Genomic DNA, 23736 nt, shown 5'->3' with positions numbered 1-23736 from the left:
CATAAAGGCAGATAACAGATCTTAGAGAGGAGGTGCAAGCAACCTGCAGGCACCAGGAAAGAGCTTCGGATGAAGAAATGGCTGAAGAAAGGAGTAAACAGGCATCAATGTTATCTGATGCAACTTCGAAGGCATCGGTGCAGAAAGCAGAGAGGAGGAGGGTGATCCTTTCCCCACTCATCATCACCACCCCAAAGACCCTCCTCACAAGGCAGGAAGCCAATGCAGGAGCATTGCATCTAGGCCATGCCTGGAATGCCAAAACAAATTTACTGATCTAACTAAAGCTGTTAAGGTAAGAAGACTACTCTAGTATTGTCTGCTTATGCCTGCACCACTTACAGCTTCATTAATGAAAACATTGGTATTCCGCAGGGATCCGTTCTGGGACCTCTGCTCTTTGTGATTTTTATAAATGACTTGGATGAGAAAGTGGAAGGCTGGGTTAGTAAGTTTGCCGATGACACAAAGGTTGCTGGAGTTGTGGATAGTGTGGAGGGCTGTTGTAGGCTGCAACGGGACATTGACAGGATGCAGAGCTGGGCTGAGAAGTGGCAGATGGAGTTCAACCTGGAAAAATGTGAAGTGATTCATTTTGGAAGGTCGAATTTGAATGCAGAATACAGGCTTATAGACAGGATTCTTGGCAGTGTGGAGGAACAGAAGGATCTTGGGGTCCACGTCTATAGATCCCTCAAAGTTGCCACCCAAATTGATAGGATTGTGAAGAAGGCATATGGGGTGTTGGCTTTCATTAACAGGGGGATTGAGTTTAAGAGCCGCGAGGTTATGCTGCAGCTCTATAAGGCCCTGGTTCGACCACACTTGGAATATTGTGTTCAGTTCTGGTTGCCTCATTATAGGAAGGATGTGGAAGCTTTAGAGAGGGTGCAGAGGAGATTTACCAGGATGCTGCCTGGACTGGAGGGCATGCCTTATGAAGAAAGGTTGAGGGAGCTAGGGCTTTTCTCATTGGAGCGAAGAAGGATGAGAGGTGACTTGATAGAGGTTTACAAGATGATGAGAGGCATAGATCGAGTGGATAGCCAGACTTTTTCCCAGGGCGGAAAGGGCTATCACCAGGGGGCATAATTTTAAGGTGATTGGAGGAAGGTTTCAGGGACATGTCAGAGGTAGGTTCTTTACACAGAGAGTGGTGGGTGCGTGGAATGCACTGCCAGCGGTGGTAGTAGAAGCAGATACATTAGGGACATTTAAGCGACTCTTGGATAGGTACATGGATGATAGTAGAATGAAGGGTATGTAGGTAGTTTGATCTTAGAGTAGGTTAAAGGGTCGGCACAACATAGTGGGCCAAAGGGCCTGTACTGTGCTGTACTGTTCTATGTTCTATGCTCTATTCACAGCACGTGCAAAGCTTCCCTCCCCGACTTTCCTCTTGCTCCTACAATCACTGCACCACACTTTACTGCATCTCCATCTCCTCATATTTACACACTAACCACCATTTCAAACCTCAATTACCCACAACTCAAACACAAACTATCAGCAATTCCATCATGATAGCCAGATTCTCCAAACAACTACAAGATCCTCACTAACACATTCCCTTCTTTGTTGCAAGAAAATTTTGCCAACATGTCATGGCAGCAGGCTGGCACCAGAGGAGGACCAGCCTGCCCACATACCCTTGCCCCCTCGAAGAGGGTGTGCTTGCCGTCATGGGCATCGGAAGAGTTGAGGCTCTGGTGACTGGTAATGCTGGAGGAGACATTGTTCTGGGTTTCTTTATATGTAACCCTTTTGTTTCTTCAGACATCTCTCTCACCCCACAGACTCTGTTTTACAAGCTGCAAATGCTAACAATGTTCACTTTAGTTAGTTAGTTAGAGATACAGCACTGAAACAGGCCCTTCGGCCCACCGAGTCTGTGCCGACCATCAACCACCCATTTATACTAATCCTACACTAATTCCATATTCCTATCACATCCCCACCTGTCCCTATATTTCCCTACCACCTACCTATACTAGGGCCAATTTACCTATCAACCTGCAAGTCTTTTGGCATGTGGGAGGAAACCGGAGAACCTGGAGGAAACCCACGCAGACACAGGGAGAAAACTTGCAAACTCCACACAGGCAGTACCCAGAATTGAACCCGGGTCGCTGGAGCTGTGAGGCTGCAGTGCTAACCACTGCGCCACTGTGCTGCCCTTTTTCTCTACTCTCCCTTCACAACACCAAGTAACTCTTGTCCCTCTCTTTCATTTCAGATGCTGGAATCCAACGTTCCAGAAGATGCACCATCACTCGATCTGACTCTCACAAGTACCATTTCAGATACTTCACAGACTAGGTTAGAGGCGGCATTGCCATGTGGTGACTCACCAGGCACAAGTGCACAGGAGCGAAAGCAGGGAGATAGGATGCCAAAGCTGCCAGCTCGCTGGAGGGTGAGATTGCACACTGTTTCTACTGCAGAGTACTCAGATGCAGTCTTTGAGAGCCCAGCCATCTGAAGAAGGTTGATGGTCATCTATCAGGAAATGTTAAGTATATTGGACAGCCTGCCAGCAAGCCTGCACACAATGTTGTGGAATGTGGAGGAATCCAGCTCCAACTTACCTCCAGGCTTTGCCTTGAGCATGGAGACCATTCCGTCCAATGTGATCAGATCCAACAAAAACACAGTGATGCACCATGGTGACACATCTGCTGATAGGTATGGTAGCTTCCATGATGGCTCACACTGCTGTATTGAAGTTTGTATGGGTGCCAACCTGGCTTTGGGAGCCACCCAGGAGCTTCAAGAACATTAACCTACTCCTGAACTCTATTTTCAAGTGGACTGTATTGAAACACTGTCCTAGGAGAGTGCCCTCGTCCCCATGAGAGAGGCGCCTGTTGTTGTCTATTAGGATGACAGCATGTCTGCTGCCCAAATGCCCCTTCATCAGTGCCCTTGTTATAGTGCCACACAGGCAGCTGGGCTAGACTCCCCCAGTCCATGCTCAGATACTGCAGTCTCTGAGGCCTGGAGCTGCTTCAAGATCACCCACCACAGTCATCTGATGTGTCCTCATTGGAAGCACACAGCACTACATGGTTGTAGCCATGGGGAAACACTTCATAGGAACATGAGGCTAGGAAAACAAGGATACAAGATTTGAGCTTTTTAATGCTGACATTATTTGAGAATATTTGGTAAATTAGTTTTTCGTTCTGGATTTAGTGTTAGTGTTTTATCTCTGTAATGAAATGAAGGCAAGGCCCATGAGTTTCGGCTGAAGGAAAGACATTTGGATGCCAGTTACAAGGAATTTTTTTGACATAAATCTTGTTTGTATTTTGTGGCAGGCTTCTAGTGGTAATGTCACCTGCCATTGGTGTTCATCCTTAAAGGGGCAGAAAATCAACAGCTGCTATAGGCAGTGATCTGCCATTCCGGGTCTCCATCCCTATGCCTTCTCATCAGGGAAATAATGCACGTTAGGCAAAATAAAATTTTCCCAATTGTGTTTGGATGTGTAGTTGCAGTTGTCTTTCGTCACTTTTTTTTTTAAAGAACTTGCATCTTATTGCCTTTAATGACACTGGCATTGGGTTGGTTAATTTCCAGCATGAACTGCAATACACTTGTCATCAGCGATAACCCTGTAACTAGAGTACAACTGTACCTCTATATTACACCAAGAAAGTGCTGTGGGCCTAATTTCGGAAGAGTGGCCCTACTGCATGAATGTGAAATTTTCCATTTTCACATCAAGCCTTCTACAGGTTTTACCAGTTTATTGCAAATTGGGAGTGGTTTTGTGCTGGAGCCCCATACTTTTTCAGAATCAGGTTGACCCAGTTTATTTCACATTAGATTTTTTACAACCTGCAGAGGAGACTTCCGATTGCTGCAGTGTAAGTTAGATACAAATCGAAAACCCCAGAGGGAAACATCTAACCTGCTCTGCCACCTCAGTTCTATCCATGTAAAAAGCAGGACTGACTGGAGTTAATTTTTCAATGTGCACTCCAGCTCATGTAATTCTTGATTTGTCCACATGATGGAGTTTGCAAATAAGTTTCAGCCTTCATCACAAACCTACACAGTAAAGGTGCTATACCTGACACACGGTGGGGGGAGGGGCGGGGGGGTCGGAAATCACAGCTCAGTATTTCCTTTCCTACTCAACAGGCCCCTATAAATTAGAGGGAAATATTTTGTATCAGAAATGGAAGATAAAAATCAAACTGCATGCTATCACTGACAAAGTTTTGTGTGATAGTGTAGCACCAAACTTAGCTGTATTTAGAAATGTATTGTTTGTCACAACTGAGATCTGCTGCAAAGAGGGTGCACCATTGAATAAGATTAAAGCCAGAGGGTATTAATCGGAGATGATCTGTAATTATGACACTATGGTAACAGTAAATATACAAACTATTCCCACTCCCTCTGAGTGTATATGCCTCTGCTTACACAAGATCTGTTGCAAAACAAGCATCCGTTCTGCCAGCTCAGTCATTACAACATTAGAAAGTCAGTGCCATGTTTTAATCTTTATTATATATAAATATAGGTACAAACGTGTAGCAAAGCAACACACAAGTGAATAAATCATTGAAATCAGTTCAAATGTTGTTGTGGTTGTTATTTCCATTTTTCACACCAGCCATCAGGTGAGTGAGACTGAGATTGCCAACTTAGTTAATAGACTTATTGCCTCATATTCTTACAATAACAATGCACAACAAAATTCAAATTAAGTTTACTTTACTGTCAGATGGTTGGTATATACTAAATTTTGTATTCATATTCCAAACTAATGCATCGAATGCTGTACTGTCGAAAATTCATTATCTGATATGTGAATTGCTGAAAATAGAGACATGTTGTCGAAGCTTTTCACCTTGCACCATCTGGACAAAACGCAAGAATAACCAATGTAAGGAAAAACAACAACATATACTGCATGAGAAGAGAGTGCTGATCCGTTGGCAAGTGAACACTGATTGGTAGAAGGGTTGCCATGGAGAATGCACCAGTTTACGGTGACTGATAGCTAACTGCCAAGCTTTGTTTGAACTTTAAACCAGGCAGCTTGACTCTGATTGGTCAAGGCATTGCCCTGAGGTATGAAAAAGCGAATGGCTGTCACTAATTTTGTTCAGCGGAAACAAGCATAATGTATGCACATGTTCTTTTTGTCTGTAAGGAACAGGGCCCTGTGTATTAATATATGTAGCTTCCAGTTCGCACAAATGTGCCAAGCTGTGAGCCCTACTGATAATCTTAAGTTGGCTGTCAGTGTAATTCTTAGCACACTGCGGATTTTTTAGCAAATGTTGTCCAATCGTGGAATCACATCGAATGTTGGACACTGTGTTTTGAGTTTTGCAAGCATAGGCTGGTTGGGTATGGCCTGTACCTTGCCCGTTGTGAACAGCTGAAGGAACATGTTTGATATGACCTGGCAGCCTTTGGGGCAACATCTCCAGAACGAACTGCTTCTGAAAGAATCCCAGTAACCCATCTCTGTATACACGAACACCAGACCAAAAAAGGGACAACTGATATCTTACCTTTTTTTCATCAGGAATTAGCAATTATTTGGCCAAAGTAGTCTTTTTTGTCTTTTTTTTGTAACAGACCTCTGCAGACAGAATTTCTGTATTTTTTCCAGTGTGTGTGTGAGTGTAATTGGGAAATTTAAAAAGGGAACTTTCATATTATAACCAGTGTGTTGATGCTTTGTTTTGTTACTAGTTAAGCCTTGTTTCATTAAATAAACCTGGTTGGTGTATTTTATTCTGGGATAAAAAATTTGAGTATATGATTGGCTGTATCGGTAACTGGGTAAACATTTAAATATAGGTTGTGACCTGTGGAGAAGTGGAACGAGACAACAGTGCACTCCTCCCGCCTTGGTCCTAAAATTTAATTGGGGCTCTTCATCCGGGATACCCAAAGACAATGACGTGCAATTGTAAGTGGGGTAATATTAATTGAAAAGAGGAAACGTTAAAAAAACAGGTTTCTTGTGCATTAAAGTACACTACCAGAATGTCTATCAGTTGTTACAACCTTTCTGGGGAAGGAGTGATTTGAGAAACTTAACCAGGGTTAGGCTAAAGGAATTGGCAGAAAAGTTGGTGTTAGAGTTAAAGCCAGGACTAAGAAAGCAGATATAATTGAGGTAATAACAAGCCATTTGAAATTGGAAGGAGGAAAAGGCAAACCAGATGGTAGTGCAGTTGAATTAGCTGGAATTCAGTTGCAATTCAAAAAAAATTAAGCTTGAACAGGAAAGAGAATTGACAATGAAAAATCTTGAACTTGAAAGAGAGGAAAGGGCAAAAGAGAAAGCATTTCAAAGAGAAATAAAAGAAAGGAAATTCACATTAAAAAGCTGGAACTAAAACAAAAGGCTAGCTTTGATTCCAGTGAAATTTCTGAGAAGGAAAGATCTGACTCCAGCCCAGGACCCAGTGGAGAGCTGTTTAAATTTGCGCAAGCCCTCCTGAGGTTTGAGGACAGGGATTTATATAGAATTTGAGGGGGTAAAACAAATTAATTTTGATCGTTGGATTGGGCACTAAAGGTAGAGGCCACATATGAAAACCTTAGGGAAATAATTCTCCAGGAAGAATTTAAAAATTCACTCCCTCCGCTGGTAAGAACCCATGTAGAGAACCAGAAGGTCTTAACAGCCAGACAGGCAGTTGAGATCGCTGATGATTATGAGCTTGTTTACAAGCCCAAACCCTTTGTCCCTCACCCCCACAAAATCGAGAAGGATAGAAGCTGGGGGTGGAGGTGGTGGGGGGAGGGGGGGGGTGGGTGCGGAAGGAAGGCAACTAGCCAGGGACAAGAAAGGACAGCTGGGAACAACCCGGGATCACCTCCTCAGGCCAGAAAGGAAGGTGCTCAGGGTGGAAATGAGGTCTGAAAGCCAAAGTGTTACCATTGCCACAAGATGGGAGACCTTTGTGCAGAATGCTGGAAGCTGCAGAGGAAACCCATGAGATTTATTGGGGTGCACAAGGTCAATGCAGAGAAAGGGACCCTAACCAGGAGTATGACAGATCAGGCTGTAGCTCTGACTGCAGCTGTAAGGCCAAATACAAAAACCGCTGTGAGTGCGGGGGTCGTGAACAAGATATCTGAGAGTTATATGGAATTCTTGTCAAAAGGAAAAATAACTCTTTATCCCTGAAGTGATGCAGGTAAACTGACAGTTATACTTAGGGATACAGGAGCCACCTAACCTCTTTTGCTGGGGAAAGGCATAACTTTTCCACCAGAGAGCGCATTGAATCCCAAGGTTTTAGTGAATGGTAGCAGCGGGGAGTATATACCCGTACTTATGTATCAGGTGCACCTGGAGTGTGACCTAATGTCTGGACCAGTAACTGTAGGAGTTGTCCATAGTTTTCCTGTAGACAGAGTTGACCTACGCCTGGGGAATGATTTGGCTGGAGTGAAGATAGTAGCTTAGTAGCTTCTCCAGTAGTCACAGAAAAAACAAGTGAAGTTAAAGAGACAGAGCAGTTGCAGGAAATGGTTCCAGGAATATTTCCTTCATGTATGGCTAAACAAGTTCCATTGTCAGAGGTAAAATAAGCACCACAGCCGAATATCTGAAACTTTCTTTGGGGATTTGGATAATTCGAAGGAAATATTTAGTAAATCTTCTCTGATCAAGGCTCAGCAAGCCAATCCAGAGTTAAAGTGGCACAATTGGCTCAAACTGAAGCTGAAGCAAAGGGTGTTCTGGGAGGTTATTATATTAAAAATGGGATTCTGATGAGGAAGTGGAGACTTCCTCACAGACCTGCAGATGAAGAATGGACAGTTGTTCATCAGATAGTAGTACAACACAAGTATCGCTGGGAAATATTAAGGATAGCCTATGTAATTCCTATAGCGGGATATGTGGGGATCCGGAAGACCCAATCACATTTCAGTCAACATTTTTACTGGCCAGGTCTTTCCAAGGACGTGGTGCAGTTTTTAAAAAATGCCATATGTGTCAGATTGTGGGAAACTGCAACCTGCCATAAAACCGGCACCTCTAATTCCCATACCAGTTTTTGGGAACCATTTAGTAGTGTGTTAGTAGACTGTGTAGGACCTTTACTGAAAAAAAAAGTGGGACAACAATATATACTCACTATCATGGATATGGCTACTTGGTTCCCAGAGGCCATTCCCTTGAAAACAATTTCTGCTAAGGTAGTGGTAGAGAAGTTAACCCAGTTCTTCACTAGATATGGATTACCGATTGAGATTCAGTTTGATCAAGGTTCCAATTTTATGTCTAAAACTTTCCAAGAAGTTATGAATTATTTGGGTATAACACAGTTAAAGTCTTCAGTATACCACCCACAGACACAAGGAGGTTCAGAATGGTACCATCAGACCCTCAAAATGATGATCAGGACATACTGTAATGAATATCAGCATGATTGGGATAAAGGGCTAGAATTTCTTTTGTTTGCCATGAGGGATTCGCCTAATAAGTCTACAGGTTTTAGTCTATTTGAATTAGTTTATGGACATGAGATAAGATGTCCTCTAAGGTCCTCTATAAGAGGTCCTTGTGAGTGGCGTAGTGGTTAGCACCGCAACCTCACAGCTCCAGTGACCCGGGTTCAATTCTAGGTACCGCCTGTGTGGAGCTAGTAAGTTTTCCCTGTGACTGCGTGGGTTTCTGCCGGGTGCTCTGGTTTCCTCCCACAGCCAAAGACTTGCAGGTTGATAAGTAAATTGGCCATTGTAAATTGTCCCTAGTGTAGGTAGGTGGTAGGGGAATTGAGGGGATGTGGTAGGAAATATGAGATTAATGTAGGATTAATAGAAATGGGTGGTTGATGGTCAGCACAGACTCGGTGGGCCGAAGGGCCTGTTTCAGTGCTGTATCTCTAAATAAAACTAATTAAAGAAAGGCTTTAGAACAGAGGGATGAATCTTCTGTGTTAGATTATGTATCTGTGCTCTGGAAGTGGCTCACGAGAACCTGAAAAGTGGCTCAGGAACACCTGAAAGCTTCCCAAACAACCATGAGAAAATGGGCACTCAAGCATGCCAAGACCTGAACATTTCAACCAGGGAATGAGGTGTTAATATAATGCCTTTACAGGGTGAACCGTTGAAAGCAGGGTTCAATGGTCCATATAACATGGTCAAATGAATTAGTAAAGTAATTATTTGATTGGCACCCAGATCACCGGAAAAAGAATCGACTGTGTCATATCAATATGTTGACACAATATCATCACCAGGAGGATAAGCAAGTACAGGTATGTCAGTTGGTAGGGACAGTGAAGGATGAAAGGGATAGTGAGGATAAGGCTGAAGGAGGCCTAGACGATTCTCAAATTGAACATCCTACTATCCAGTTAGTTAATACTGAATTGTTAGGGACATTGGCCACTAATGCTTTCATATTTAGATGCAGAACAATGAGAAGACCTGACAAGGCTACTCAAAGCATTTAAACAAGTCTGTAAGGACAAGCCAGGATGTACAACCTGAGCCACACATGATGTGGATTTAGGGGAAAATCCTCTCCTATAAAACTGCTTCCTTATCACTTAAGTCCAGAGAAACAGGCCCAGGTGAAAGCAGGAATCCAATACATGCTGGAAAACCACCTAAGTGAACCCAGTCAAAGAAGCTGGAGTTCCCTAGTTGTGTTAAAGCCTAAACCCGACAGTTCATCTTGATTCTGCATAGACTACAGAAAGGTTAATGCAGTAACAAAGACAGACTCCTACCAATTCCTCACTTGGAAGACTGTATTGACAGTGTGGGCAGTGCCACATTTCTTACAAAAATAGATTTGTTAAAGGGATACTGGCAGTTTCCTTTAACACCACGAGCAAAAGAAATATTGGCCTTTGTCATAGTAGACAGTCTTTTCCAAAGCTGAGTGATGTCATTCAGGCTAAAAAATGCTCCAACCATTTTTCAGAGATGAATGAATCAAGTGGTAGCCAGTGTTCCTAACTGTGTGGTTTACCTTGATGAAATGCTGGTATATAGCGAAACTTGGAACAACTGGAAGCTCTGTTTAGAAAATTACAATCGGCTAATTTAATGATAAACCTTGCCAAAAATGAATTTGCAAAAGCTAAAGTAACCTACCTCAGGCATATAGTAGGGCAAGGACAAGTGTTGCTAAGAACATCAAAAGTACAAACATTGGTGGAGTTCCCTACCCTTAAGACTAAGCGAGAAATCATGCAGTTTTGGGAGATGTGTGGTTTGTACCACAAGTCTGTGCCAAATTTTAGTACTGTAGCTGCTCCACTGACAGATTTGCTACAAAAAAAGAAAACCAAGGTAGTGTGGTCAGGGGAGTGCCAAGCATCTTTTGAGAGGCTGGAAACCATTTTGATTAATGAACCAGTCTTGGTTGCACCAAATTTCACTAAGCCCTTCAAGGTAGCAATTGATGCAAGTGACCTGGGGGTCGGTGCAATCCTTTTACAAGACAATGAGTCAGGCATAGAAAGGCCAGTGGGATACTTTTCCAAAAGCTAAATTGGCACCAATGAAGATATTCAATCGTGGAAAAAGAAACCCTGGACTTATTACTAGCTCTTAAGCTTTTTGAAGTCTATGTCTTCCACAAATACAGAGACACACAGGTATATACTGATCATAACCCCCCCTAACCTTTTGTGGAAAAATTCAAAAACCGGAATGCCAGACTATTCCGATGGAATTTACTCTTACAACCTTATTACTTAAAGGTTATCCACATTGCGGGGAAAAATTATGTAATTGCGGATACTTTGTCTAGAATCTAACTTTGCTTTGAGCTATCTGAGTGCAAAGCTGAACTGTATTAGCTACAGGTAAAGAGTGATTGAAAATCTGTGTAAATGTGTTTTAATATTATTTATCTTTTTTCACTCTTTGTAATAAAATGCATTTAAAATTGGCATTTCATTCCTCCAAGGATGGAGGTTTCATTAAAGTGCTTCCATTTTTTTATATATATATTTTTTGAGGACTTGTGTTAAAACTGAAAAAGATTCCATGAACATGTTTCTTTTACCAAGTTCACCAAAGGGCCCTTGAGATGTTGTTTGAAAACCACCTGTACTGGAAGTCATGTGCTTTGGGCTCTGTAAACAACAGAATCCTTGGTGACCTGGGAAAAAATGGTTACAGAGAAGCTACATGTCAAGGTTTATGGCGGTCAGGAGATCGACTTTCTGTTTGGGGTTTGAACATTGTTTTCAGTTTAGTTGGAGTGTGAACTGTTTGAAGAGAGTTGGCGTTTTTACTGCCAAGGAAAAATAAACCACCCAGCTCACCTCTTTCTCAACCTTTTTGAAGAAATCCTGCAAAGATCCAATGGGGGAGAACTAAAATCCATGGTGCTGCATGGCTCCTGAGAAGCTGGAAAAAAAATCCTATGATTCAAGTGTGGGCTGGCAGAAAACCCTGTTGCCACATTTTTCCTAGAAAGACTACTAGAATAATTCCCAACATCTCCAGAATGGACTGCTTTGAAACAATCCCAATGACCTGTCTCCATAGACCTGGATGCCAGACCAAAAAAGGGACAACTGACATCCTTCCATATCTTCTTTTTTTCATTAAGAATTAGCAAGCATTTGGCCAAAGTAGTTTTTTTTTTGGAACAGAACTCTGCAGAGAGAATTTCTGTATTTTTTCCAGCGTGTGTGTCTGAGTGTAATTGGGGAATTTATAAAGAGAACTTTCATAGTTTAATGTGTTAATGCTTTGCTTTGCTACTGGTTAAGTCTGGTTTCATAATAAACTGATAATTTTGTTGTTTATTAAAGAAACCTGGTTGGTGTATTTTATTCTAGGATTAAAAAAATTATGTATATAATTGGCTGTACCAGTAACTGGGTAAACATTTAAATATATGTTGTGACCTGTGAAAAAGTGGAACTAGAAAAGACAGTGAACTCCTCCTGCATTAATCATAACACCTCCCCTTCAAATCTGTCATCATCACTCCTATGCTCAAAAAAAATTTAATCCCTCTGTCCTTCCAAACTCCCTTTCCTCTTCAAAATCTTGGAAGGTGCTGTACCATTGCAAATCTGTGTCAATCTTTCCTGGAACTCCATATTTGAATCCCTCCAATAAGGTTTCTGACCCTGCCACAGTACTAAATTGGCTCTCATTAAAATCACAAATTACATGCTAAGTTTCTGTGATCATAGTAAACTATCTCTCCTCATCCATCTCGCCTTACCTGCAGCTTTTGAAACAGTTAATCACACCATCCTCCTCCAACAATTCTCCTCCATCAACCAACAATCACCTGCACTGACTTCTCCTCACTCTCACCATTACCTATGGTGACCCCTAAGGATCCCCCACTATTTCTCATCTACACGCTGGTGACATCATCCAAAAAAAGTGTCAAGTTCCACATGTATGCTGGCAACACCCAGCTTGACTTCACCATTACTTCTCTTGACCTTTCCACTGTCTCTAAATTGTCAGGTTGCCTGTCCAACATTCAATGCTAACAGAAATTTCCTCCAACTAAATATTGGGAATTCCAAAGCCATTATTTTCAGTCCCCACCACAAACTCTGTTCTTGGCTACTGACTCCATCCCTTTTCCTGGCAACTGCCTGAGGCTGAACCAGACTGTTTGCAACCTTTGTATTGTATTTGATCCCATGGTGAGATTCCAACCATATTATCTGCACCATCCCTAAGACCTCTTACTTCCACCTCCATAACACTGTCCAAATTTGCCACTGCCTCAGCTCATCCTCTGCTGCAACTCTCATCCATGTCCTTGTTACCTTTAGACTTGACTATTCCAATGCAATCCTGGCTGGCCTTCCATCTTCCATAAACTTAAGCTTATTGAAAACTCTACTACCTATATCCTATATTGCACCAAATCACATTCACCATCACCCTTGTATTTGTTGACTTACATTGACTCCCAGTTATGCAACAACTTCATTTTAAAATTCTCATCCTTCCTTTCAAATCCCTCCATGGCCGCCCCCCACCCCCACCCCCCACATCTCTGTAACCTCCTTCAGCCCTACAACCCTCAGATAACTGTGCTCCTCCAATTCTCACCTATTGAACATCCCTGATTGTAATTGCTTCAACATTGGTGGCCGTGCCTTCAGCTGCAAAGGCCCTAAACTCTGGAAGTACCTCTCTAAATCTCTCCTCTCTTTTAAGATACTTCTTAAAACCTCCCTCTTTGACCAGGCTTTTGGTCATTTGCCATTAACATCTCATGTGGCTCGGTGTCAACTTTTAATTGCTGACGCTCCTGTGAAGCACCTTAGGACATTTTACTACATTAAAGATGCTATATAAATGTGAGTTGTCTAAAAACTAAAAACATTGGGATGTGACAAGATGTTTTATACACTTACCTTTTCACTCCTTCCCCTCCTTGAGGTCCATGAGAAGTCATTAATTACATTGAAATGGTGCATGTCCAAGGCAGTTTCTGAATAATGTATTCAATACTCTAACATATCAGGTGTACAGTGAACAGTTCAATAAATCAGAGTAAAAACATTAAGATATTGCCCAAAGTTTTGATGTACATGTAATTCAATACACTGAACCCCCTTCTTCTAATTATAGCTGCAGACCTCTTTAAAATATCATTTATAGTTCACTTTGTACATGGTAATTGTAGACGTGAAAGGCTAGTTAACTCATCTTAGTTCATGCGTCCAGGTTAGTTCTCTCAGTGCAATATCGGTTTCTTAAAATTATTCCAGGTTCTTTTTGCCCCAAAAACTCTATCCAAGAGTTCATTAAAATTCTTAGTCAAAATAAAAGCAAAATACTGCAGATGCTGGAAATCTGATGAAAGATCACAGACCTGAAACATTAAAACTCTGCTTCTCTCTCTCAGCAAATGCTGCCTGACCTGTTGAGTATTTCCAGCACTTTGTTTATATTTCAAAATTCTTAATCACACTTTCATACATGCATTCTACATAAAATCGATTCCTCAAGATCAAGGTAACAAAAGTAAAGGATTCTGCAGAATTTGCATGGACTGATGGAAAGAAATAGGGTGCATGGCGAACATGCCTTTGAAGAAGTGAAAAGCACTGTAAGTTTGATAATCTCTGTTTAATAAAGTATTTGGGATGCTACATAACAAAGATTTTTCACAGAGGCTTTGTCAAAGTAAGTCTAAAGGTATGGATGTAGAACGGGTGGAATGAGTTTTCACAGATCCTGCCAACAAGGTGCTAGCAGCACTATCACAAGCTACTGAGTGAAGTTTGACACTGACCTGCCCTATATTTTGGAACTATATGAAATTGACAAACTCTCTAAAATCAGAGGACAAGATATATATAAAGAATGTGACATACATTTCCAACTCAAAATTATAGGGTGGTAGATGAAAACTTGGAATTATAGTTTAGGTGAAAATTTGAAATCAACTTGGGCAGTACGTTACTTGAATCTGTAAACCCAACTGCTTGGAATACCAGTTCAACGAAAAATTAACGATCTGTGCCCAAGTCTGTGTTACCCACAGAACAGAAACCAGCCTATGCGCTGGTTCAGTCTTTTGAGAGATGAACTTCATACCACAAGAATTCATGGGCTCAAAGGGCACACAAAATAAGATAGACTCAGATTCTAAGAAGGTATCATTGCGTATGCAACTGAATTTTAACATCTTTCAGGAAATAGCATAAATTGGACTAGGGGCAAAAAACCTTATCCCGAAAATGTTTGGAAAAGAACACCTATAAATGGAATGTCCTGCTGAGACTTTAATTGCAACTGCTCTTGACTAACATGAAGCTAAAGAGATTAGAGATGATGAAAAGGGGATAATACACTGCAATCAATATCATTCAGGATGTTCAGTGCTATGGGCAGGATAGAAATCAGATTTAAGGGATTCAAACAGTTATGAGAGAGGTGCGCATGAGCTTATGGTAGCAACATATTAAACAGCCAGCGAGGAAAGGAAGGTTGGAAATGAGGCTATGGTTGAAGATGACAGAGAAGTTGAGGAATGGGACAAGTACAACAATTCTGATAATGGAAAAACAATGCCTGAAATTAGGGGAGTTATAGTGGTCAGAAACTGAGCTGTCAGTGGGTCAAGGATTAATGAGGTGTGGCTCATGGAACGGTTGGTGAGAGCTGGGGTGGAGATAGGGAAAAGCTATAGAACCAGGTCTGAGAAAGCAAAAGTGGCTTACTTCAATGCTGATATCCATTATGAACTCAAGTCTACGAGGCAGAGTTTTAGATTTATGAGTATTTGTGTAGTAGCTATTACTGCTTAAACAAAATCCTATGCAGACTGCCTTTTACCAAGATTGGTCCAGAGCCCTGTTAATGAAATTCAAAACAATCAGAAGTTAATCAAGGCCAATGTGTCAAGAGACACCAGAGTCACATAATTAATACTGGCCAATAAGGTGGCTCAAAAGAAGAGACCAGCATTTTTTTTAATATATAAATATTGCTCACAGCAAAAATAAATGTACATCATGCCCCACCCTGCAACTACAGAATACAAAATATATAAACTTTGAGCAAATTCTTATTCACAACCAAGTTTACAGAAACAGTTACAATACATTTTTCAGTTATTTCCTAAATATATACAATGCTGAAATAAACAATATGTGGAAATACCACAATGGAAATTATAACTCAGATTATTCTCTGTACAGTAATGGGCCTGTTAGTTCTAAACAGGTTTGCTTTGGCTGCTTCACCCTTCTCCCAGGGATATTTTTCTGTTGCTGTTAATGAGGTTTTTGATCATCATGGCCCTACACCCTCCCATTTGAGTTATTACATTGGTTATTGGATACAACCACTGGTTTAGGTTGTCTTATTGTATAAAATCATTTTGTTCATTGGATTTCATTGCCATTTTTGCAAGTTTCTTGATGGAGATTTCAAATTTTGCCCTACTTGAATGCATAGATGAAGTGACTGCCTCAAGATGATATAGCAGGATTATTCACCACAGTCAGGTACAGATAAACATCTGTCCCTGTCTTATGAATTACATCTGTTATTTTTCTCTCTATCTTGAGGTATATCTCACACCTACACTGTAATGAAAAATGTTACAATCCTTTGATTCTTTGGGGCAGCAGTGAAAGGTTACTCATGGTCAAAGGTCCTTCTGTGGCCAAATGTAGAACTCAGCTCAACTGATTTTACTTTATGTCATTAAATGCCAGTAATGAATGTGGGCAGGAAGTGGTTATGTTTAGGTTCCTGCTCAAGAAGCTGCTTGCAACAGGAATTGCATCATTGTTCTAAAACAATTCCAACAGCAACAGAACATTCTCAATCATTGCCACTGCAGAGTAAGGAAAAAAACAAACTGAGTCATCCTTCAAATCAAGAGTTCAAATCATCTTCCATTTTTTAAAAACAATCCATCGACATTACCAAAGCAACAATGCAGTGTTTACACAGCTCATGGTTCCTACAACTGATGTATTTTTATATAATTTTTAATTTGGTTCACAGGCTGAAACTCATGTTACATTGTTCCTGCAAAGCAGTACAATAATTCATTAGCATTTGTCTCAAGGGCATTTGGTTTCATGTTTTTTTTTAAATAAACAGCTGCGAATCCATGAAGTCTTGGTTCTGTGATGACATGGCTTTCTTGTCACATAAGCCACTAGCATTTCAGGCAATGGCTCAGTACAGAAGCTAAAGTACAAAAGAGGGTTTGGGATTATGCTACGGTTAAAGCACTGATTGCGCCACACCTCTTCCACATAGAGGCTAAAACAAAGGCGTGATTTCAATGTTGAGTGCTGTTTGTGGCAGTATGTATGGAATTAACACATTTTAACAAACATATGTATCATAATGTTTGCCGCAAAATGCTATACTTTTCCTGTGTTTGTCAGCACAGTATGTGTGACTAGAGAAACTCATCTACAAAAGATCAATGTCTCTTAACTATTGGTTTACAAGAGCTGAAAAGGCCAAAATATGTTTTGCAGATGGCATTCTGTAATTCCATCCATTTATTACTTGGGCCACTGATGTAATAAAAACAGAATTTAACTTATTCAATGAGGCTATGAAAGTTTTACCAGCGTTTTTGGGAGCATATTGCACATTGTTCATTTTCAGTGAAACCCACAAATCAGTGACCTTAATTGAGGTACAGCACAGCAGAGATAAAGGGAGGAGGCAGTAGAGAAATAAGCTATTCACACAGCCCCCACACCTCCGTTCAAAGCAACAGAGGCTGCTCAGCTCTTCTCAGGATGTTGTCCTGCATCAGGAGGTTGAGTTTAGCGTGTGGTTTGATACAAACTGGAAAACATTTTTTTAAGTAAAAAACTAAAGACATAAACTCCCTTTATTTTAGTTTCAAGTTGTGGTATGGCCGTGATGGGTGAAGAGGCGCTGTTTGGCTTGTTGAGGTCTGCTGCAGTCTCCATTTAGTGCTGTCTCTATGTGACAGCCCAGTAATGAGCTAAATTTGGTTATTTACACAAGGAGGCGCACTTTGGTGACCACTAGCCCACATGTCTGCATTCCAAGAATTCTGCGTCTCAATCCAACTGAAGCCAGAGTCCACAAAGGCTACGGTTCTTAAAATGGGCACGCTTGTTTTTAAAGCGTATTCTCTTCCAGTTCCACTTCCCAGCTTTTTCTATTAGGCAAAGAGAGACAAAGTCATCAATTATAAAATTACACAATAACCAACAGTACAAGTCAGGATACCAGCACAAAGCTTCTACCTCTGATCTTTTCAGTTCCTTCAATTGTCTTTGTGCTTTATGATTGTAATTAGTACTGTAATTTCCAAAATAAAAAGTGTACCTTACAAGTAAAAAAAATGTTACAGCAATAAGTTCTGAATAGCTGCTCAACGTGAGAGAGAAATTTTAACTGGCATAATGCATTAGAATAGTAATACAGAGCTCTGTAATGGAAGGAGGGGTGATTAATTTCCCCTTCTCTCCACTCTCAACTCTGCTGAATTTTAGCCATATTGCCATGGAAAAGCACTAACCAGGCAGAATGGAAGCATAGTAATCACTGGGTACAGCTGCACACATCCTGGCAGCAGGGTAAACAGTAAAGTTGGCCAGAGGGAAGAAGTTGCCTCTTCCTTTCTCTGCTTCTACTCCAAAGTGGGGAATAGTCCAAAGGACACAAACAAAGGGAAGTATTAGAGGGAGACATAATCCAAACATTATCACTTGCAATGAAGGATTTTGCGTACACATTTAGAACATTCTATTCTAATCTTTTCTCCTTCAATTCAGGCAAGCCATGAAGTAAGGGACACATGGGAAAAAGCTCTACAGCACTGTACTCTTACAATGAAGCAGAAAAGAAATTGCCAGCTGTCAACATAGTGTTCCTCATTCGTAAAGTGCACTTCATTCTCTACATCCATAGAAATCATGTGATGTCCTTGACTTCTACTGCATAAAAAGCCACAATTAGGGCTGAATTTTGTGAGCCCGTCGCGAGTCCCAGTGGCAGCCCTGTAAGTGGGTGCCATCGCCGCATTTGACGTGTGCGACCAGCTGACCGTGATCACTCAGTGGCCAGTCAATCAACATACTGGAGACGGGGGGCCTGCCCGTTTGCATGATAGGGGCGGGCTCCGAGGTACTGATTGCGGTGTCAGATGACCCCAACGCAGGTGTTGGCACCATTTTTAAAGCACTATCAGCCCTGCTTGTATTGCTGCTGCCTTTCACTGAGGCAGAGAACCTGGAGTGCTGCTGGATCCTCTGATGTTATTTTGAACTCCTGGACACCCCTGTACCATCCACTAGACTCTTGCACCTGAAATATTGCCCACCCACGCAGAATGCCCAGCACTGCTGGCCAACAATGACCTCTTCTCCCCCATCTTCCTTTAACTACTACTCCCCATGACTGCCTTCCCATGGTATCACTGAGACCTCGCCTCTGCATTGCCACCTTTAAATAACAGGGGATCAGAAGGCACATGATCCCTGCACGTCACTGACTAAATTTAAACCCTCCCTACAATTGTGATCACTTCAACGCAAAGGTATTAAAATGAGCTGTTCACCAATTTAAACTGCAGTCCCGAGTCGGGGAGGCGTGCCAGCTTGAAGCCTTCACACCACTGACAAAATCTGGGCGAGCGTGTCTGTCTGATTTTTTAGAACCCCAAGCCTCCACTCCTACTCACCGAACAAAATTCAGCCCTTAATGTGCATGCCAGCTCTTTGGAGGAGAGGACAGAAAGAATTAACTTGGACTAAGAAGCAAAAAACTCAAACACTTCAGCTGAGAGCATTAGAGGGAGTGAACTGTGACTATATTGACAAGAAACTATATTCAAAGAATGAGATAGGACCACAGTGAAGGGCATGTGATTGGTAAACTATTCTTACATTAGCTCATCCTTCATATGCAGATGGTTACACCAAAACAATATTTTAAGACCAATTTGAGGCCAATGTAAGACCAATTTCAAATTTGGCAAGAAAAAGCAACTACTATTTTCACTCCAGCATTTTCAAACTGTGTGAAATTGAATACATTTTGTCACATCACTTCTCTTTCTCCGCAAAAGAGGTTGCTCACTGCTGCTATTTATGGGGTGCTTGCAAAAAACTTGTTAACTAACCCCAAGTAACAGACTACAGATACATTAACATCCAAATTATCCCCCAACCTATCTTCATTCAGCAAAGGTGTTAAAATTCCTACTTAATTTCCACACATCTAAATGGACACTCTAGCAACACTTTGGCCAAGGATACATCTTTCACCCATAAAATATCACACATTCCTCAGCCTAGAAACCCACACCACACTCACCCTGCACCAGATACATGCACAGCACCATCAGATTACACAGTGCATTGTGCAACTCTTCCATTTGGTCCTGATAGACTGGGCATGAATACCTCACCATATTCGATGGCCACAACTCCCAACAATCTCATGTGTCATGGAAACACTCAAATATTCTGCAACACCCCAGGAAAAAACAATTTCAGCAACAAATATTAAAATGCGATCTAACTGCACAGGGGTTATATCAGTTAGTGTTGAAAATGGACATATGGGGATGGAGTTTTGTGTATTTACCTTTGGGAAGCAAGCAGTACTTAATGAAAACATCCCCTCAGAAAATTAGATAGGTGAGGCAAGAGTCTTTAAGATGTATACTCTGAAAGGAATTAGTTTGATGGGTGGAATGGACAATTTTTTATTCTGCGGTTTATTTTCTGGTGAGACAAATCCTAGGATGCTGCTACTTCTAACATGAGCAAGGTGTCAGTTACAGGTATGTTCACTCATTCTTCCCTCTTTCCTACTAAAGTGTAAAGAGTACTACCACAAGGTGAAAAGTCAGTAAAAACTTAACAATAAAATAGACTGTCCTGAACTGGACTTGAATCAAATTGCTGTTTCATTCATTTCTTCTCCACCACATACATAAACTAAAAATTGACAGAGATTATTAGCCCACTTACACGACTCCTTCAAGCTCCACCTTTAATTCTTTTCTTCGTGTCTCATTTATTGGATAAAAATAAAATATTATTAAACCAATCAGCAGCAAGGTTATTGGGACCGGTGCTATCAGCACCTTCAGTGTCATTGCCACAGCTGGTATGTTATCACAGGAACCCGGTCTGTAACCTGAAAAACTGAGCAGACACAAATGATAGAACTCCTATGAGCTCTTAGTGTTTGTAACATGTCACATATTATGAAAATTTCTATGCACAGTGATACATATATGACAAAGAACATATAAATGCATGAAGGGACTATACAGTACAACAAGACAGCTAGTGCCCAATTACCTAGACCTCCTGAAGTATCTGTTATTCTGGAACACTGCACATTACAATGAATCAACACTCACCTCCTTACACCTCACTTACACTAATATCATTTATTAATTTAGAACAAATGCCAGATTGCACTGATAAGCAATTGAATCTAATGTTCAATGTAAATGAGGAGCATCCTCCAGAACACAGGGCGGCACAGTGGCGCAGTGGTTAGCACCGCAGCCTCACAGCTCCAGGGACCCGGGTTCGATTCTGGGTACTGCCTGTGCGGAGTTTGCAAGTTCTCCCTGTGTCTGCGTGGGTTTCCTCCGGGTGCTCTGGTTTCCTCCCACATGCCAAAGACTTGCAGGTTGATAGGTTAATTGGCCATTATAAAATTGCCCCTAGTATAGGTAGGTGGTAGGGAAATAGAGGGACAGGTGGGGATGTAGTAGGAATCTGGGATTAGTGTAGGATTAGTATAAATGGGTGGTTGATGGTCGGCACAGACTCGGTGGGCCGAAGGGCCTGTTTCAGTGCTGTATCTCTAAACTAAACAGCATTAGTCTCCTTCTAATCTCTCCATAACACTGGCAATCTCAACGATAGCACTCGCAACCCTAAGTAAGGTAGTTGTGGGGTAAAGCCCAAATCCAGAAAATTGAATTAAAAAATTTAGGCTAACACTTCAATGCAGTGCCGAGGAAATGCTGCACTGTCAGAGGTGCTGTCCTTCAGATGAGTTGTTCAACTGAAGCAGTGTCTGCCCTCTCTGGTGAATGAAAAAGATCCTATCGCACATCCGCTGCACTACTATAATTAAGGATAAGATGATGCACAATGGACCCAAACAATAATTCTAACCCTTAATGTTGTAAAGTTTAAGGATAAACAATAAAACAAAATTACTGTAATGCTAATGTGGTGTTTAAAAATGAATCATTTTATGCAAAACAATAAAAGATAAGGGAGTATCCCTTTATTATCCTTCATTCAACATCCTCATCGCACTACTGAAGTTGAGCCAGTCTGGATCATGTTCTGTTTGTGATATCGTAGCGACAAGAAGACACATCGGGTTGGATTTTTAAAGCCCACTGGGTGCGGGAATGGCTGCGAGTGCAATTTAAAGATTACGTTCTTGGAGGTCAGCACTGGGTCCCGCCTCCTCTGGAATGCAAAGCCAATTTTAAAGGGATGCCAGGAGGGAGTGAACGACAACCCCACATGCCTCCAATTAAGTGAGTGTTGCGCGGCACAGTGGCGCAGTGGTTAGCACCGCAGCCTCACAGCTCCAGCGACTGGGTTCAGTTCTGGGTACTGCCTGTGCGGAGTTTGCAAGTTCTCCCTGTGACAGCGTGGGTTTCCGCTGGGCGCTCTGGTTTCCTCCCACAGCCAAAGACTTGCGGGTTGATAGGTAAATTGGCCATTGTAAATTGTCCCTAGTGTAGGTAGGTGGTAGGTGGGGATGTGGTAGAGAAAATGGGATTAATGTCGGATTAGTATAAATGGGTGATGTTGGTCGGCACAGACTCGGTGGGCCGAAGGGCCTGTTTCAGTGCTGTATCTCCAAATAAAAAATAAATCATTGTGGAGCTCACTAACAGGCTTGTTAGCAGCGGTTTGGGATTTTTAAAGGTAGGGACAGGGAGAATGCCATTTGTGGAACACAACAGGGTGAACAAGACATGGACACTGTTGAGGGCCATGAGGACTCTGCAGAGGTACAAAATAAAGCACAGCTGCTCCAAATATGCCACAGAGTAGCCATTGTTGCAGCTGAGAGACTTGCTTTTCTTCGAGGTGACTGGCAGGAATCTGAAGAGGGACACGAGCTGGCTGGCATCACTTGGGCAACTGGGGTTGGCAGGCGAAGGCCTAGTGAGTGAACGAACCCCAGCTGAGGGAGTGTGGATGGGAACAGGCTTCTCTAAAATTGGACTGAGAAGCCAGGATGAGCTTCAGTAGATGCAACCACCTGGAAAGCAAGAGGCCAGAGGAGCACAGCGGGGATCGGAAGGTGAGGGGGCGGGAGGGGTTGCTGCAAGGGGAGGAAGGCACTACCCAAGGCATCGGGTCTACCACCCAAGGGTCAGCTACCTACAAATGACAAAGCACCAGTACCGTAGGAGCTTCTGATGAAAGGTCACTGACTTGAAACGTTAACTCTGCTTCTCTCTCAACAGATGCTGCCAGACAAGCATTTCTTGTTGTTATTATTGTAGGAGGTTACACCTATCCAGGCAGATGGTCTCAGACATTTGTGCTCTGATCCACAATGATCTGAGGCCTTGCAGCCCCTATGGCAGTCCCTTACCTGTAGCCATCAATTTCACGCTCACCCTGAATTTTTATGCAACCTGGTTGTACCACAGATTATCTGCGGAACTAAGTGCACCGCGCAGTCGGCAGCTCATCATGACAAGAGGCAGGTCACGGATGTCATATTCTGGAGGGCGGGGACCACATCCACATTGACACAGATGGACCTGCACAGGCACAGAGGACATTGGGTTTTGCCTCCATCACTGGATTCCCACAAGTGCAGGGCATCGATTGCACCCATGCGGCCATTAAGGCACCCAGTGCCCGGCCAGTGAGATCCATGAACAAAAAGGGCTTCCACTCCCTCAACATCCAACTGGTCTGCAACCACAACAAGAGCTTCCATCATGTGTGCGCTCGCTTTCCTAGCAGCTCCTTCATCCTCTGACAGTCGAAGCTGCTTCAGATCTACACTCTATCCCCCAAAGTGCGTGGATGGATCCAAGGGGACGAGGGATATCCCTTGAAGACATGACTACTCACCCCCCTATGGGAGCTCCAGACAGAAGCACAGAGGCAATAAGACCAATGCTACCTGCTCAGCAGGCTATCGGGCTTCTGAAGATGTGATTCCAGTGCCTGTACCAGTCAGGTGATTCCCTCCAATACCTTCTTGCCATGGTCTCAGTCATTGTGATGGTCTGCTGCATTCTTC

The 23736-nt window shown here is 42.2% G+C and overlaps 1 protein-coding gene across 1 annotated transcript in view; it reads right to left on the bottom strand.

Moving 5' to 3' along the window:
- Window positions 1-14082: 14082 nt before the first annotated feature.
- LOC137378137 (sodium-dependent lysophosphatidylcholine symporter 1-like) overlaps window positions 14083-23736 on the bottom strand; it is a 63192-nt gene continuing 53538 nt past the window's right edge. The window contains exons 13-14 of the mRNA XM_068048255.1: window positions 20451-20627; window positions 14083-17626 (exon numbers count right to left, since the gene is read on the bottom strand). Of these exons, the coding sequence (XP_067904356.1) occupies window positions 17587-17626; window positions 20451-20627 (217 nt within the window). The 3' untranslated portion in view covers window positions 14083-17586. The remainder of the gene's footprint in view (window positions 17627-20450; window positions 20628-23736) is intronic.

The sequence above is a fragment of the Heterodontus francisci genome, chromosome 16 (genome assembly GCF_036365525.1).
Source record: "Heterodontus francisci isolate sHetFra1 chromosome 16, sHetFra1.hap1, whole genome shotgun sequence".
NCBI classification, from domain to species: domain Eukaryota; kingdom Metazoa; phylum Chordata; class Chondrichthyes; order Heterodontiformes; family Heterodontidae; genus Heterodontus; species Heterodontus francisci.
The sequence above is the reverse complement of the archived record's forward strand: the minus strand, read 5'-3'. Positions and strand labels throughout refer to the sequence as shown.